This window comes from Drosophila kikkawai, chromosome 2R (assembly GCF_030179895.1).
Source record: "Drosophila kikkawai strain 14028-0561.14 chromosome 2R, DkikHiC1v2, whole genome shotgun sequence".
NCBI lineage: Eukaryota > Metazoa > Arthropoda > Insecta > Diptera > Drosophilidae > Drosophila > Drosophila kikkawai.
The window spans coordinates 17,427,805-17,440,863 of record NC_091729.1 but is presented as its reverse complement, the minus strand read 5'-3'; the positions used below and the strand labels follow the sequence as shown (position 1 = coordinate 17,440,863).

The following is a 13,059-nucleotide window of genomic DNA, read 5'->3' as shown; positions in this document are numbered from 1 at the left end:
ATTTTTATTAAACAATTTTAGCAATCTTTTTAAACCATTTTTATATGAATGCAAGTAATTTTGTTATTTTTGTATAGAATTTTTGATGGCCTTGTATACTTTATTGATTGATTACTTTAAACATGGCTCAGAAAAATATAAGAATTTTTATTTGAATATGTTTTTAACCTAATAAGAACAAGAATGATCTCCTTTGCTGTTTATTATAATTGTGTTTAATTAATAATTAATTTTAATGACTTTTAATTACTGAATTTTAATTTAAAATAACCCACAGAAATTCCCAAAAATTGTATTTTCCAAATCTAGCAATTTTTGCCCCCTCAATTCTGGCAGCACTGAATCGCAGTCGCTTCTTGCTCTCAACGCTCGGGCTTTTTGGCTTTCTTTGCGCACGACTCTCGGCATTTTGCGTCCGCACGTCAAGGCAGGCGGACGAAATACGACGGAAACAGCAGCCAGACTTCCGCAAAGTGCCGTGTGCGCCGCACGGAGCCCGGGAAACGTGTAGCCAGCCGTGTGTCGCGTGTGCCTGTGAGAGAGAGAGTGCGGATTGTACCCGGCAAAAAGCCCGCTAAAAGTATTTCAACTATGCGTGCCACTGTTGCAAATCAAAATACGCGTATAAAATTGTGAAAAAAATAGTGTAAACGAATTCGAAGCGTAAGAGTGCTCGTCTCGTGTGCGTGTGCCCTCGGCTAATTGCTCGTGTGTGCTCAGCCACAGGTGGTGGTGGCACAGCCCCTTTATAAACCTTTATAGGCTCTCCAACCCCCTCAGGAATCACAAACCCCTGGCCAATTGTTGCGGCACACGCAAATTCGCAGAATCTTAATTAAACGGTTTCTGGGGGGGGGGAAAGGTCAGCGGGCGGGCAGTCGCAATTAGCAAATCTAACAGTTCCGAGAATCGATTCACTGCAGCAGCCCCCAATTAATTGCTTGCCCCAAAAAAACTCACAGAGAAAAGAGGAGCCGACCACGCACAGCTTTACTCCCCCTAAAAAAAATGGTTTTTTTCTTTTTCCTTTTATTTTTCTTGTTTTTTTTTTTTGGGGGGCAGAGCCAACCATCAAAGAAGTCGTCGTGGGGTGGCAAGGAGCTTTGAGCAGAGCAGGCGACGTGTGTCAAAGGTTTGACAGGTCTTAATTGTGCGGAGGACAGAGAAGGAGCAGTAGCAGTGGGGCGGAGGGCAGACACGAGGCTCCCTTTGAGACAGAGACACTGTTGCCTGGCAGCAGTTGAGGAGTAGGAGTTTTTTGGGGGTGCGGTTTACTGGATTTTCGGCTTTAAGCCAAAACGCACTTCGGGGGAATAAATTGCTGTTTTTATTAGTTAGTTTATGGTGATTTAACTTGGCTAATAAGCAGTTAAGAAGGAAGTGAATTTATTCAGTTTAAAGTACCTTAAAATGCCACTTAAATCTTAAAACATAATAAGATATTTATGAGAAGGAAATCCCCCTTAATTTTATCAGAAATTCTATCAAAAATCTCTAAAACAAAGTTAATTTTTATGTTAATTTAACCAGCACCAATCTCGAACCAAGCAAAAACCAACACTGAAAAGTGCAAAGTTAATAAAAGAAAATTAAATAAATAAACAAACAACCCAAGCCATGCTGCCAGGAGTAGAGCTCCTGCTGCTGGTGCTCCTCAGCCCGCCCCTCTTAGCGGAGATCTCGCACTCGCCGCTGGCCAGTAACCGGATTATCCTGGATTCCACCGAGTTGCTGCAGCCGCTCTTAACCCAAAATCGGGATCCCAATGCGGAGACATTGCCAACGGCCAGGGCGACGCCTGTGCCACCGCAGCGATGTCCGTCGTTGCAGCGTTACCGCAAGATGCTGAAGGACATCGACGATGTGGAGGACCTCTATGTGGACGTGCCCGTGCACATTGCTTTGGCGGAGCGACAGAAGAAGCGGTGAGTACGGTGCAATATGGCTAAGTGCGCTGGCGACGCCGCCTGCCACACAAATCAAATTACGGCCAAACAAATACGGAAGATGGCCAAAACCGAAAACCGAACTTAGGGGCGCCTCCGAGGAGGACGAACAAGAAAAAGGAAAAATAATTTATAACCACGACGTGTGGCTGGCCAAACAAAAAACTCTCCACGGCCAGAGATTTTTTACAGTTGTCCATAAACGTGCATGTGTGTGCTGTGCTGTCAGTGTGTGTGTGTTGGCCACTGCTCTCCTTCTAGCCGTTTGTCTAGTGTGCGAGTTTTTGTTGCCATCACAGCTGCCGCAGCCGCCACACATTGCACACTGGCTTCTGATTTCATAGTAAACTTTTCCAAAATCTATTAAACTATTGGCGAAAAAGGGGAGGTGTGGGAAAATGGGCCTTAAGTAGGCGGAAAAAGATGCTTTCAGATGCCTAAAATGCTTAACTTAATCCATTAATATGCTAGGAAATGGAGCATATCATAAATAGATGAAAAATGTGAGAAATTAAAATTTAAATTGCTCAACAATAATTTAATTTTAAATTTAAATGCTATTAGTTCAGCTGCATTTAAAAATTAAGCCAAAATTTCTTAATCAATGATAAACCTTATAAGACCTTAGAATCAAAGAGCTAGAGGAAAAACTCCAGCTGGTTCAGGAAATAATTCATCTTTTTATTTTATGTATTTTATTTTCTCTAATTAAACAAACAAATTGTTACTTTCCCCCTATTTTTTCCTCTACAAAACCTATTTAAGACCTGAAAATCTCCTATAGCTCAAATATCGAGCTTTAAATTCGGCCCCCTGGCAACAAAAAGCCACGGTTCCCTTTGAGTTGCACGTGGCGTATGAGTAACATTCCGAATTTTTTCTCCTCTTCTACTTTTTCATTGGTTTCCGCTGGGCCGCAGCTTGGGCCTGGGTCAAACACGGCCCGTCACGTTTTCGCTTAGGCTGTGATGGTCCCGGGATTTCAGTTTCCATCATCTCCAGTGAACGTGCAGCCGTGCTGGGGAGGGTGGACAGGAGAGAGAAGGGAAACTGAAAGCCCAGGGCTCGTATAACACTCGATCATTTGCCATAGAATGCCGGCAAACATTCAAATTAATGTCGTGGTTTGTCGTCAACTCCTTTTTCGGTTCTTTTTCCCCCAGTTTTTTGTCTCGTTTTTCCTGTACTATATATATATGTATATGTGTGTGAGTGATGCTGTAAAGTCGCGCGACCCAGCGAGAGAGCTCCAATTGCCCAAGTGCAGCTCCAGTGACCGGCTCGGTTTGGAGACTGTGGAGATCTGGGGATCCGAGATCCAGTGCCACAAAGCCAGAACCAGAGTACGTGATGTTTGGCTCGAGTTTCCCCAGTTTGCTGAGCGTGTGAAAAGGAGCGAGTTGGCCAGTGCAACAGCAATGGCAAATATCGCTTTTATGGCGCGTGCAGCCATTAAGAGTTTCGCTAGAATCAGCAGTGCCCATTCCCATTCCGATACCCATTCCTATGCCAAGTGGACCTCGTGCATATCCTTCCAACCAGTCACAGTCCGAGGTCCCCCCCCCTTGGGCCTGCCAATCAAGGCGCAAGCGTTAATATTTTTGCACAAACAAATCATAAATATTAATTTTACGACTTAATTCGACGGCGCAATGTGCGCTCCCGTTCCCATTCCCATTCCCAATTCCCAGTTCCCAATGCTCAATTCCGCGGCTCGCCTTCGCAGCTCGATCAATGCGGACGCGAATGCCACCTGTGGCACCCGCTCGCTAGTTTTGCCCGGCAGTCGTCGTCCAGTCAGTGGCCCCAAATCAAAATAAACCCCAAAACTGTACAAATTGTGATGTGTGCATTCTGGAATAAGCTCGACGGGGAAATACCTTCGTTTGGAGCGGTTTGAATACAGTTCTTTGTTTAAATAATATTGGATTTTACTTAAATATCATTAGATTACTGTTTTTAAAAATATTTACTTAAAGAAAGGAAAAGTCTTTATTAGAAGATATACAGCCTAAATATTTTTTAACTTCAAGTCCTAACTCATACGCACTCCAGGCACTAGGTAAACCCTGCTGCCCCACCATTTTGTATGGGGAATGAAGGCAAAATGTTGTTAATATGTTGATGCTGTTGTTTGATTGTTGTTGGCGTTGCATTTTTATGTGCGCCGCAGGCTCAGGCGATGTAAACAACTTTTATTGCCCGGCCAGCCACTCGCCACTCGCCCCCGTCTCCGCCTTGGTCTCCGCCTGCGTGTCCATCTCCTCCTCCTCCTCCTTCTCTAGTCCGTGCGGCTTTATGGCGTGAAACTATTTATTTGTAAGCGCATCAAAGGAGCCACAACAACAACAGCAGCAGCCACAACAGCAACAGTGGCTACAACAAATGGCCATAAAATGCGGAGCATAATTCCCAGTGTGTGTTTCTGTTTGGTTTGGCTTTCGGCTTGGTTTTAACCAAAAACTACGCAGACCTTGCTGCGCCTCAAAAAAAATTTCGCACAATGACCAATGCCCCAGCTACGTCGTCATCATTCGCGGCAATGCTTTTTGCTTTTTGCGCCGCCAGAAAAGATCTCCTACGAATGGTATAGTATCTATATTTTTAGCACTTGACAGAGTACGAAAATACTCGGTCGAGACGGTGGCAGACTGATTGTGAGTCTCTGAAATTGGAATCGGAATCAGAAAAAGTATAGGAATGGGACTCGGAATCGACAGAACCAAACAGAACAGAACAGACACAGGGGCGTCGCTCGATTTGAGGTCTCTTAGTCAGACGGCATCGCATCAAGACGATGTCGCACTTCGCACGCCGTATGTCTCCTCAACGCACCATAGTTCAATAGTCTAAAATTTCCCAAAACAAAATAAGAAGGGGAAAAGAGGAGGAGAAAATATAAATCAACGTTAGGGAAGCGCAATTTTCAAATTACCGACACTAAGTGCTCATGGTGTGTGAGTAATTGAGTGTGTCTTTGTATGACGGGGCATTGTTTTTATTATTTGGTTTTTGGGTGTGAATCACTGCACATAATCAGTGATAGAGCTATCAAATCAGGATCACAAGGGTGAAATGAGAGCCCTCAAGAGTGGATGAGTAATTCGTGGCACTTATTGTGGGCGAGTAGAAGATCCATTAATGAAAACATATGATAAATGGCTTGAACAAGTTGGAGAAGATTGAGGCAGGTTGCGGAAGGGGAAAGTATAAATAAATGCGAATTTTCCCGAAGAAGAAAACTGATTTATCGACAATCTTATATTTGAAAAGTGTACTTGTACATTTTAAATGAAATATGATTTTAAGTGGAATTTTCAAATTGGTATTTAGATTATTATTTTGTGATGTAGTTAACTAATTAAAAAAGAATTTTTTGCCTGCCGTCTAACACATTGATCCTTCTCATCAAGGGATAATTGCAGAAGAATAAAAATTACTTTATATACTTGGCAATTGAAATACAAATCTTTGAACTATTTCAGTATTTATTTTTGATAATTTTTAAACAATTTATAAGCATTTTATGCAAGCTTGTTAATATATGAACCCTTAAGGATTCCTTCCAAAACATATCTGTGACAATTCATTTGAAAAAACAGCTTATATGGACTTGAAATAAGGAAGCTTCCAACTTTATTTTTCTCCCAAAAAGCATTATCTATTAAATGGGAATCCGAATGAAATTTACGAATTTATATCCTGTAACTCACATAATTCGACAAGAAAGTTTCTCTCTCTGACCCTACTACTATATGCTTTCCAATTTCATTTGTGATATTTTCAATTCCGAAACTTGTGCCATCTGATATTGGCGCGATATTTGTTTGGCTTGAAAGTGCATGGCACTGCAGTAACTTCCTGTGCAATCAGCGAATGCGCCACTTATGGGAATATCTGCTTAACTCGTTCTTTATCTCTGTTTTCGCTCCGGACTTTTCTCAGTTTCTCAGTTTGGGGAAAAGCTGAAGCTGATTGTCAATTTGCGGAAAGCAGCAAGCCACCAGCTAGGGTGTCGCCGCCTCCCAGAGGAGGAGGAAGGGGCACCGGCACCGGCACCGTGCCGGGACACGGACGGACTCCCTGCCTTTGCCTGTGATTGTTGCAAAAATAGAATTTCGTCTCTGATTTTAAGTATTTCGCGTGAAAAGTAACAGAGGCGACCAGAACAGAACAGAACAGAGCAAAGCAGACTAGACCAGACCACGGGCCAGACAGAAGAACATCCAGACGCAGACGCAGACGTTTCCCCAAAGGGGGCAAGACGGAGTCGGTAGCCGGGAATGGGAAGTCTCAGAGTCACAGTCAGTGTCTCTCAATTGCAAATTTATGTGAATTGAGTCAATTTTTATCGCAGCAGGCAGGCAGAAGGAGATGGAGGAGGAGGAGGGGCATTAGTTTGGGTTAGTTTCCCCTGCTCTCTTGGCTCTTGTTTGTCCCTAGAAAACTTTGCGTCGTTTGAGTGGCGTAAATCGTACGACTGGAGCCACTTGAACTTGGATGGTACTGCCATCCTGAAATCCCTTGTTCCTCTTAACCTTTCCCTTACCCTTGCCACGCCTCTTCTTTTGACGTCGCTTAATCCTGTCCTGCTGCTTTCTGCTGACCACCTGGCAGCGCCAATGTCGGGTTATTAACTCCCCTAGAAAGGTGAGGGCGGCACAGAAGATGCCCACCACCAGGATGCCAAAGGGTCCTTTGAGGTGCTCCGTGGTCAGGACAATGGCCATGTCCGCAAAGTGTGGCCTCATCTTGTTGATCCTGTTTAAATACGTATTGTTGTACCGAAAGTCTGCGTCGATCTTCTGGAAGATGCCGACATCCCGCATCAGCCGGATGATGCTGTTCATCTCGAACAGGAAAGGGAAGCCCGCCTTCATGATCATCTGCAGCGGACTGCTAAAGACATTCTGCTCGAACGCATAGATGTCGTCCGCTAGGGGACTCTGCAGCGTGTACATTCGGTTGCTGAGGATGCAGCGTTCACCCGACTTCACGGCCTTTAGGTTCTTTGTTTGCGGAGTGAACTCCGGTGAGATGTTGTACCCATTGAAAATCCACATGTCATCCTCGTTCTCAAACCAATCACGACTCTCTTCGTGCCCGCCGTAGGGTATACCGGCGGCCACCACCTCCGTCAGTTCGTCCAGCTGATGGAGATAGCCAGGGTCCTGGAATGTTCCTATCATCTTGGACGTATAAATGGCCACCACATTGAGCCCGTAGAAGGTCAAGGCCATGAAGAAGATCCGCGTGGCCTCGCATATGGGACGCTCCTGAACTGCAATGCCTATAGATACGGCCATGGTGTTGATGGCCGTCAGGCTGATCTGTTGGAAGTATCTCGGCTCCGGCAGCACCTTCACCAGGGCAAACCAACACCACCAACTGAGCAGCTGTACCAGGATAAAAGCAACCCAAGTAAGGGGCTCAAAGATCCCAACCATTGCCTGCCAGGCAGGACGGCGGTCGGCCACCTTGATGTACCAGGTGTGTGCATCCTGCAAATAGGTATCGGAGCCCCAGAAGAAGTCGGCCACTTCGTTGTCCGGATAGTAGCCACCGATAACAAAGTCGCACTCGTTGTCGGTTAGCTTACCGAGAAGGCCATTCCATACGCCATTGTTGTCCATCTCTCCCCGAGACTCGGTGCTGCAGGTTTGATTAACCTGGAAGGATATAGACAGGTAGAAGGAGAGGTTATTATCCTTTGGTATCAACTCACATAAAACTTCATTCGATTTCTCATAAAACCCAGAATCCTCATCTCCAGGCCCGTGATGCAGTCGGCCTCCACAAAGGGCGCAGAAATCGAGGCACAGACGTAGAAGGTGCAGTAAGCAGGACTAAATCCCGCCACATAGTCCAACATAGAAGCATGCACGGCATTGGGACTGGGGTACAGCTCTCCATCATGGCACTGACCCACGCTCTGGACATTCAGAATCCGGCAATCCACATTGCTGTAGTAATCATTGACCAGAAGATTGTAGTCCATGGAGGAGTTGGCATAGAGCAGGGCCACGCGATGCACATAGAAGCTGTGCATCAGCTCGTTAAAGATCTGAGAGGCCACGGTCCAGGGTCTATTCCGCATGTGTGGGTTGTGAAAGAGCACTAGGAATCTGGCTCCGGGATTCCAAGAGCGCATCTTGCTTATAAAGCGACTCATCAGGCTGAGCAGTCGCTCCACCGAGTCCACTATTATCACATAGTTATCCGTGTAAGTCAAAGCGCCAAAGCTCTTGCTACGATCGTGTCTACTATGATCGGTAACGACTCGCATCTGGAAGAGTTCCCCTCTCCGTGGCTCCGTGGGATCCGTGGCCGCCTCGTTGATACGCTTGCTGAAACCCTCCTGGATCTGGTCAGCCGGACTGGAGAGATTGAAGGCATGGGTCAGCATTAGGTTGTAAGCTCTGGTGAAACGCTCAGCGGGTTTCCTGTAGAAAAAGATTTGCGCAAAGCTGTCCAGGCAATCGACTCCGGCTTTCCACACCTCGGGTCCAATGTCCTTGGCTGGCAGCATATAGATCACCGTGTTGGCTGTCTCATTTGAGGGATTCACTATGCCAAAACACAGGTCGAAGAGCTGAAGCAATGGGAGGATGACACTCAGGTGATTACGTGGTGTAATCTTCATTGTCGTGTCAGTCAGGTTGGACAATTGCGAATTAACTGCGGCGGGTGTGAACTTTGTGGTGCATGTTATACACGGTGGATGCCCTACTTTTTGCTAGATGAGCTTCTAGGTTTTCGGGACTTTATGAAAAGAATTACAAGATTAATAACAGTATTTATTATTATTATTATTATTGAATAGATATAAATATTATTAGAAAACCTCTTAGTTAGTTCCTTATATAAAAAATAATACAGCTCCCTAATAACATTATTAAAATCACTTAATTGACTCTGCCCTCTTCATAAACATAAGCAGCAGTTTCCTCTCCATAAACCATAAACTTTTGACCATAAATGCAGTATTATTACTACCTACTTACCCACTTACTTTTGGGCCTGGTCAAGAGGCCATTAAATCACTTCCTCGCAGAGACCAAGAGCGCATTCAACTTTCGTCTTTGGCTGATGTTGTTTGCCTTGTATAATTGACTGCTGTCATCATCGTGCAGAGCAGACAACAAGGATGGCCCGGACCCGAACGAATGACAAACAATCGCCATTGCAACATGCAAGGCTTAAATTAAAGCAAATATTTGCTCAGCCGACGAGGCGCCGCCGCCGCCGCCGCCGGCAACAATGGTCGCAAATGCATTAAAACACTCCATCAATCCGATCCGATTCGGATCCGCTGGAAAGCGGCGGAACCTTTTGGCAGGGCGGCCAAAAATATATACGACCGACTCTGGCCCGGTTGCGGGGGATGGTCACTAGCTGGAGATGGAGAGATGGCGTTGGCCGGAAGTAGCCGGTCATAAAAATAAAACTCGAGATGGCCGGCCATAAGCCAAGTCAATGAGTCATTTGCTGCAATGGCCATCCTGCTTCCAAGCTCCTCCTCCTCCATTTTGTTTGGCCGCAGTGCATCCTAGACATCTTGTGAGTCCCTGTGTGTGTGTGTGTGTGTGTGAGTGGGTGTGGGTGTATCGGCGAGCTCATTTGTCTTAGCAGTTTGTCATTAGAAAAATTGCTCGTAAATTTCGCATTTAATTACAATACAAAACTCTGGCAGGCCAGAGCACACAGGCCGCTGCCCAGGGGACTTGGACTCAATCTTTGGCTGCAACAAAGTTGCAACAGCTTCAGAGCGGAGAAGATGGATAAACAAAGTTCGGGGAAGAGATTCTTTTTTGGCAAGTCGAGTCGGGGATACCCTTGGAATATCTGAAGGAGCAAAATTATTGAAAAAATTGGTATCAAAAATATAAAAGGAATATAAGGATAAGAAAACTAAGATCTCCCATAAAAATACATACAAATTCATAAATAACTATAACTCAGTCAACGATATCTTTCTTTAAAAATACCATAAGCTAAACTACCCCTTTTGGCCAGGGTAACCTACCAAAGCCGCTGACTCATTTGGCTCAGTTCGGCCGGTCCAGACAGGCGGCAAAACAAATTGCGTGTGATAATTTAGTGTCATCATTTTTGACAAAGGGCGTTAACAGCTCACTTACTCCGCCCCTCAAAGCCGCCTTCATCTCGTTTTGCAGATTTGTGCTGAACCTGAACGCCTCGACGCCGCTGACGATTCGCTTTTCGGCGCCCGTGGGCCGCAAGATGTACTACAATCGCACAGGTAAGTCGGCCTCATAGGTTCCCCGTCCAGTTGCAGCCATTAACCCCCGGCTCCTGCCTCCTTGCAGCGAACCTGCTGCGCCCGGCAGCCGCTCCACCTGGGCCAGGTGTGGCTATGGGCAGCCTGGTTCTGCCCTGCGCTCTCCGCGGTCACTATGATCTCTTTGTGCTCGCCCGCCACAGCGGCGCTCTCAAGGTGGACGCTTTGGCGGAGCATCCGCAGAAGGACTGGCCGCTGATCAATGCCACGCACCGGATTGGCATTCGTACCCAGAACCGAGTGCGGAAGCGCGAGATGATTGTCAAGTGGGACAGGAGGTGAGTGGTGGTAGTTAGGTTATACCTAAAAGTATGCAGAAATATAAAACTAACAAAATTTATTGTTTCTAAATACCTCATCCTTCCAGCAAGTTTGACTACCATGCCATGCACTATTGCTTGGTGATCCAGCGCGTGACCCCAGACTCACCGTTCATATCCTTTGACAACTTTTGCCAGGCAGTGTCCGCCTATGTGGACCAGCGGCATATGTCGCCAAGCTGCTCTGCAAGCAATCTCCTGGACCTGGTCTGGTCTACACCACCGCAAAGGGAGCGACGACTAAATCCTCGCCAGAGCCTGCATGTTGTTTGTACGGGGAAGCGGCGCCAGCAAATGCTGCGTCGCCTGCTCCCAAGGAGTACCTATCAGCTGGATCTGTTTGGGGTCCATCAAACGCGTCAGAATCTCACCATTCGCTTGGCGAATAGCCAGGTTAGCTTTAATCGCACCCAGCCGCTGGCCTTAAGGCAGCAGGCGCTGCTCCTGCTCAAGATCGGTGGCCAGCATGGGAAGCAGGTGTACAGCTTCAAGGTGCCGCCGACGCCGCCACAAGTGCCAGAGCCCTTTGTGCGGCACTTGCTTATACCCTGCTCCGGCAGTGAGATTCGGGTGCGTCTGCTCCGCCAGCGAACAGAAGTGGGCCGGACGGAGGCTTTCTACAGTCCCACCTACCTCCGACAGATGGGCGTGCAGCCTGGCGAGCGGTATCTGATGCGCTTCGAGCCCAGCAACGAGGACGAAGCCTTCCGCGCCCAGAAAGTGATGGTAAGAATCCTAAGGAAATTCAGGAAATGTCTAAAATAAAAGAAGGAATATTTGTATCTGCCAGGTGGCTTTGAGCAGCGAACCGCAGTTCCGGGATTTGCCTGACTTGCCGCAGAATGCGAGCGTCTTCAATGTGCGAACGAGATGCAATAGGGCCACCATAGCCTGGAATGGCTCACTAGATGAGCGGGAATTGAGGTGAGGCGTAATAAAACTTAAAGTTCGGATTTTCAGATATATTATATTGTTAATATCCGGACTTACAGCTACTGCATCATCGTGTTCAATCTGCCGCAGCGCAATCGCAGCGTGGTGGACCCCACCAACTACTGCATGGACTTTGTGCCCAAGCGGGTGATGCAGTACAGGAACTTTGAGTGGATGACCTGCCGGGAGAGGCAACAGAGGTGGGTTTAAAGTTTAGTTTTAAATCGAAAATTTGGAGGAAGTAAAACTGCATTAACTTAATACTTATATTCCCTTTTTCAGCCCCGACAACATCGAAACGGAGACCATACTCAACCTGATGCCGGGCTCCAGTTACCTGGTGTATGTGACCGCCAACCTGAGCATGGGCAAGCCCCTGCCCTATCAGGCACTTACCCTGCACATGGCTAGCCAGTGTTTGGATGGGTCCCACGAGTCCTTCTACTAGGCGTTACGGCTACCGGTTTCACTTCCGGTTCCGGACCCAAAAAAGCTTCGCTGCATTTTTCGAATACAAAATTACAAAAAAGGCCAAGGCACCCAACTATCCGTCGTTGTAAAGCTACCTTATCCACTACGATTACTACACTAGCCTACCAATGCTATGCTGGTTAAAAGACTATACACCTATCTCCATATATATACAGATATACAGATAAACCGATATACAGATATACAGATATATACCGATATATATACATATGTTCGTGGCAAATGTTGTGTGAGCGAGTGAGTGTGCGTGTGTGACTTCTGATTGTGTTTTGCCAAAAAAGAAGCAGATTCCAAGTATTTTCGAGTGCTTACTATATAGTTTTGTAATGTTTAGCTAGCCGTTAATGTTTGTAAAAAAGAAAATGTTTAATTGGTTTTTCCGAGCCCCATTCACCATTTTCCCCTGAAACCCTTCCTTACCGCATAATCGTTTTTAGATACTTTAGTTCTTAGCCTTAGCTCCACTCCTAAGTTAACTTTAGGTTCCTTAAGCTTTTGCTGTTAAGTTTAAACCGTAAACAAAGTGTTTTTTGTAGTTCTTTTGTACATTAAGCTTACCACGTAGATATACTCTATTCGTAATGTGTGTGCGTTGAAGGCGTTGTATTTTTTAAAGCTCTTAAACCTATGCAACCGAAGGCCGAAAGGCAGGAAGGACAATAAACAAAGTGTGCTATATAGGGAGGTGAACGGAGGGAGGAGAAAGTGTCGCAAATAAATGTGAAACCACAGCTAAAGTAAATCGACTTGCCAAGGTGTTCTATTATTTCTTAAACTGCTTCGGTTTCTGATGAGCGATTACACCTGCCATCATCATTATCACCTCCACGATGGCGTGTGCAGCGAGCTGCGCATAATAATGACAGCGGATAGCCATCGGTTAACGGTGAAGCTAACGACGATAAGCGGCGCCCGATAATGAAACATTAAACCAGAAACGAGAGAGAGAGGCCACAAAACCCATCCATCGGTAGCCATTGCAGGCCATAAATCTGCCGGCGGCAGTTTACTGGCAAAAGCTTTTGGGTTCGGACCGTTTGCGGCATACTTTCGGGCCGGTACGGGA

At 46.2% G+C, this 13,059-nt stretch overlaps 2 protein-coding genes across 4 annotated transcripts; one reads left to right on the top strand and one right to left on the bottom strand.

Annotated features, from left to right (window-relative positions):
- Positions 1–427: 427 nt before the first annotated feature.
- Positions 428–12,719, top strand: nord. 3 transcript variants are annotated; one of them, XM_017161366.3, is made up of 8 exons: positions 428–663; positions 1,531–1,925; positions 10,124–10,209; positions 10,277–10,526; positions 10,616–11,294; positions 11,359–11,492; positions 11,561–11,701; positions 11,784–12,719. In XM_017161366.3, the coding sequence occupies exons 2-8, from the start codon at positions 1,618–1,620 to the stop codon at positions 11,947–11,949; spliced, it is 1,764 nt and encodes a 587-aa protein (XP_017016855.1). In that variant the 5' UTR covers positions 428–663; positions 1,531–1,617; the 3' UTR covers positions 11,950–12,719. The 3 variants fall into 3 exon arrangements, with proteins under 3 accessions (XP_017016855.1, XP_017016856.1, XP_070140804.1); XM_017161367.3 differs by having other exon boundaries at positions 428–682; XM_070284703.1 differs by having other exon boundaries at positions 428–726.
- Positions 6,386–8,475, bottom strand: Ir60a (Ionotropic receptor 60a). The gene is made up of 2 exons (XM_017161365.1): positions 7,672–8,475; positions 6,386–7,615 (listed from the first exon to the last, which is right to left on the bottom strand). Exons 1-2 carry the CDS (start codon positions 8,473–8,475, stop codon positions 6,386–6,388), a joined length of 2,034 nt encoding a protein of 677 aa, XP_017016854.1.
- Positions 12,720–13,059: the final 340 nt, after the last annotated feature.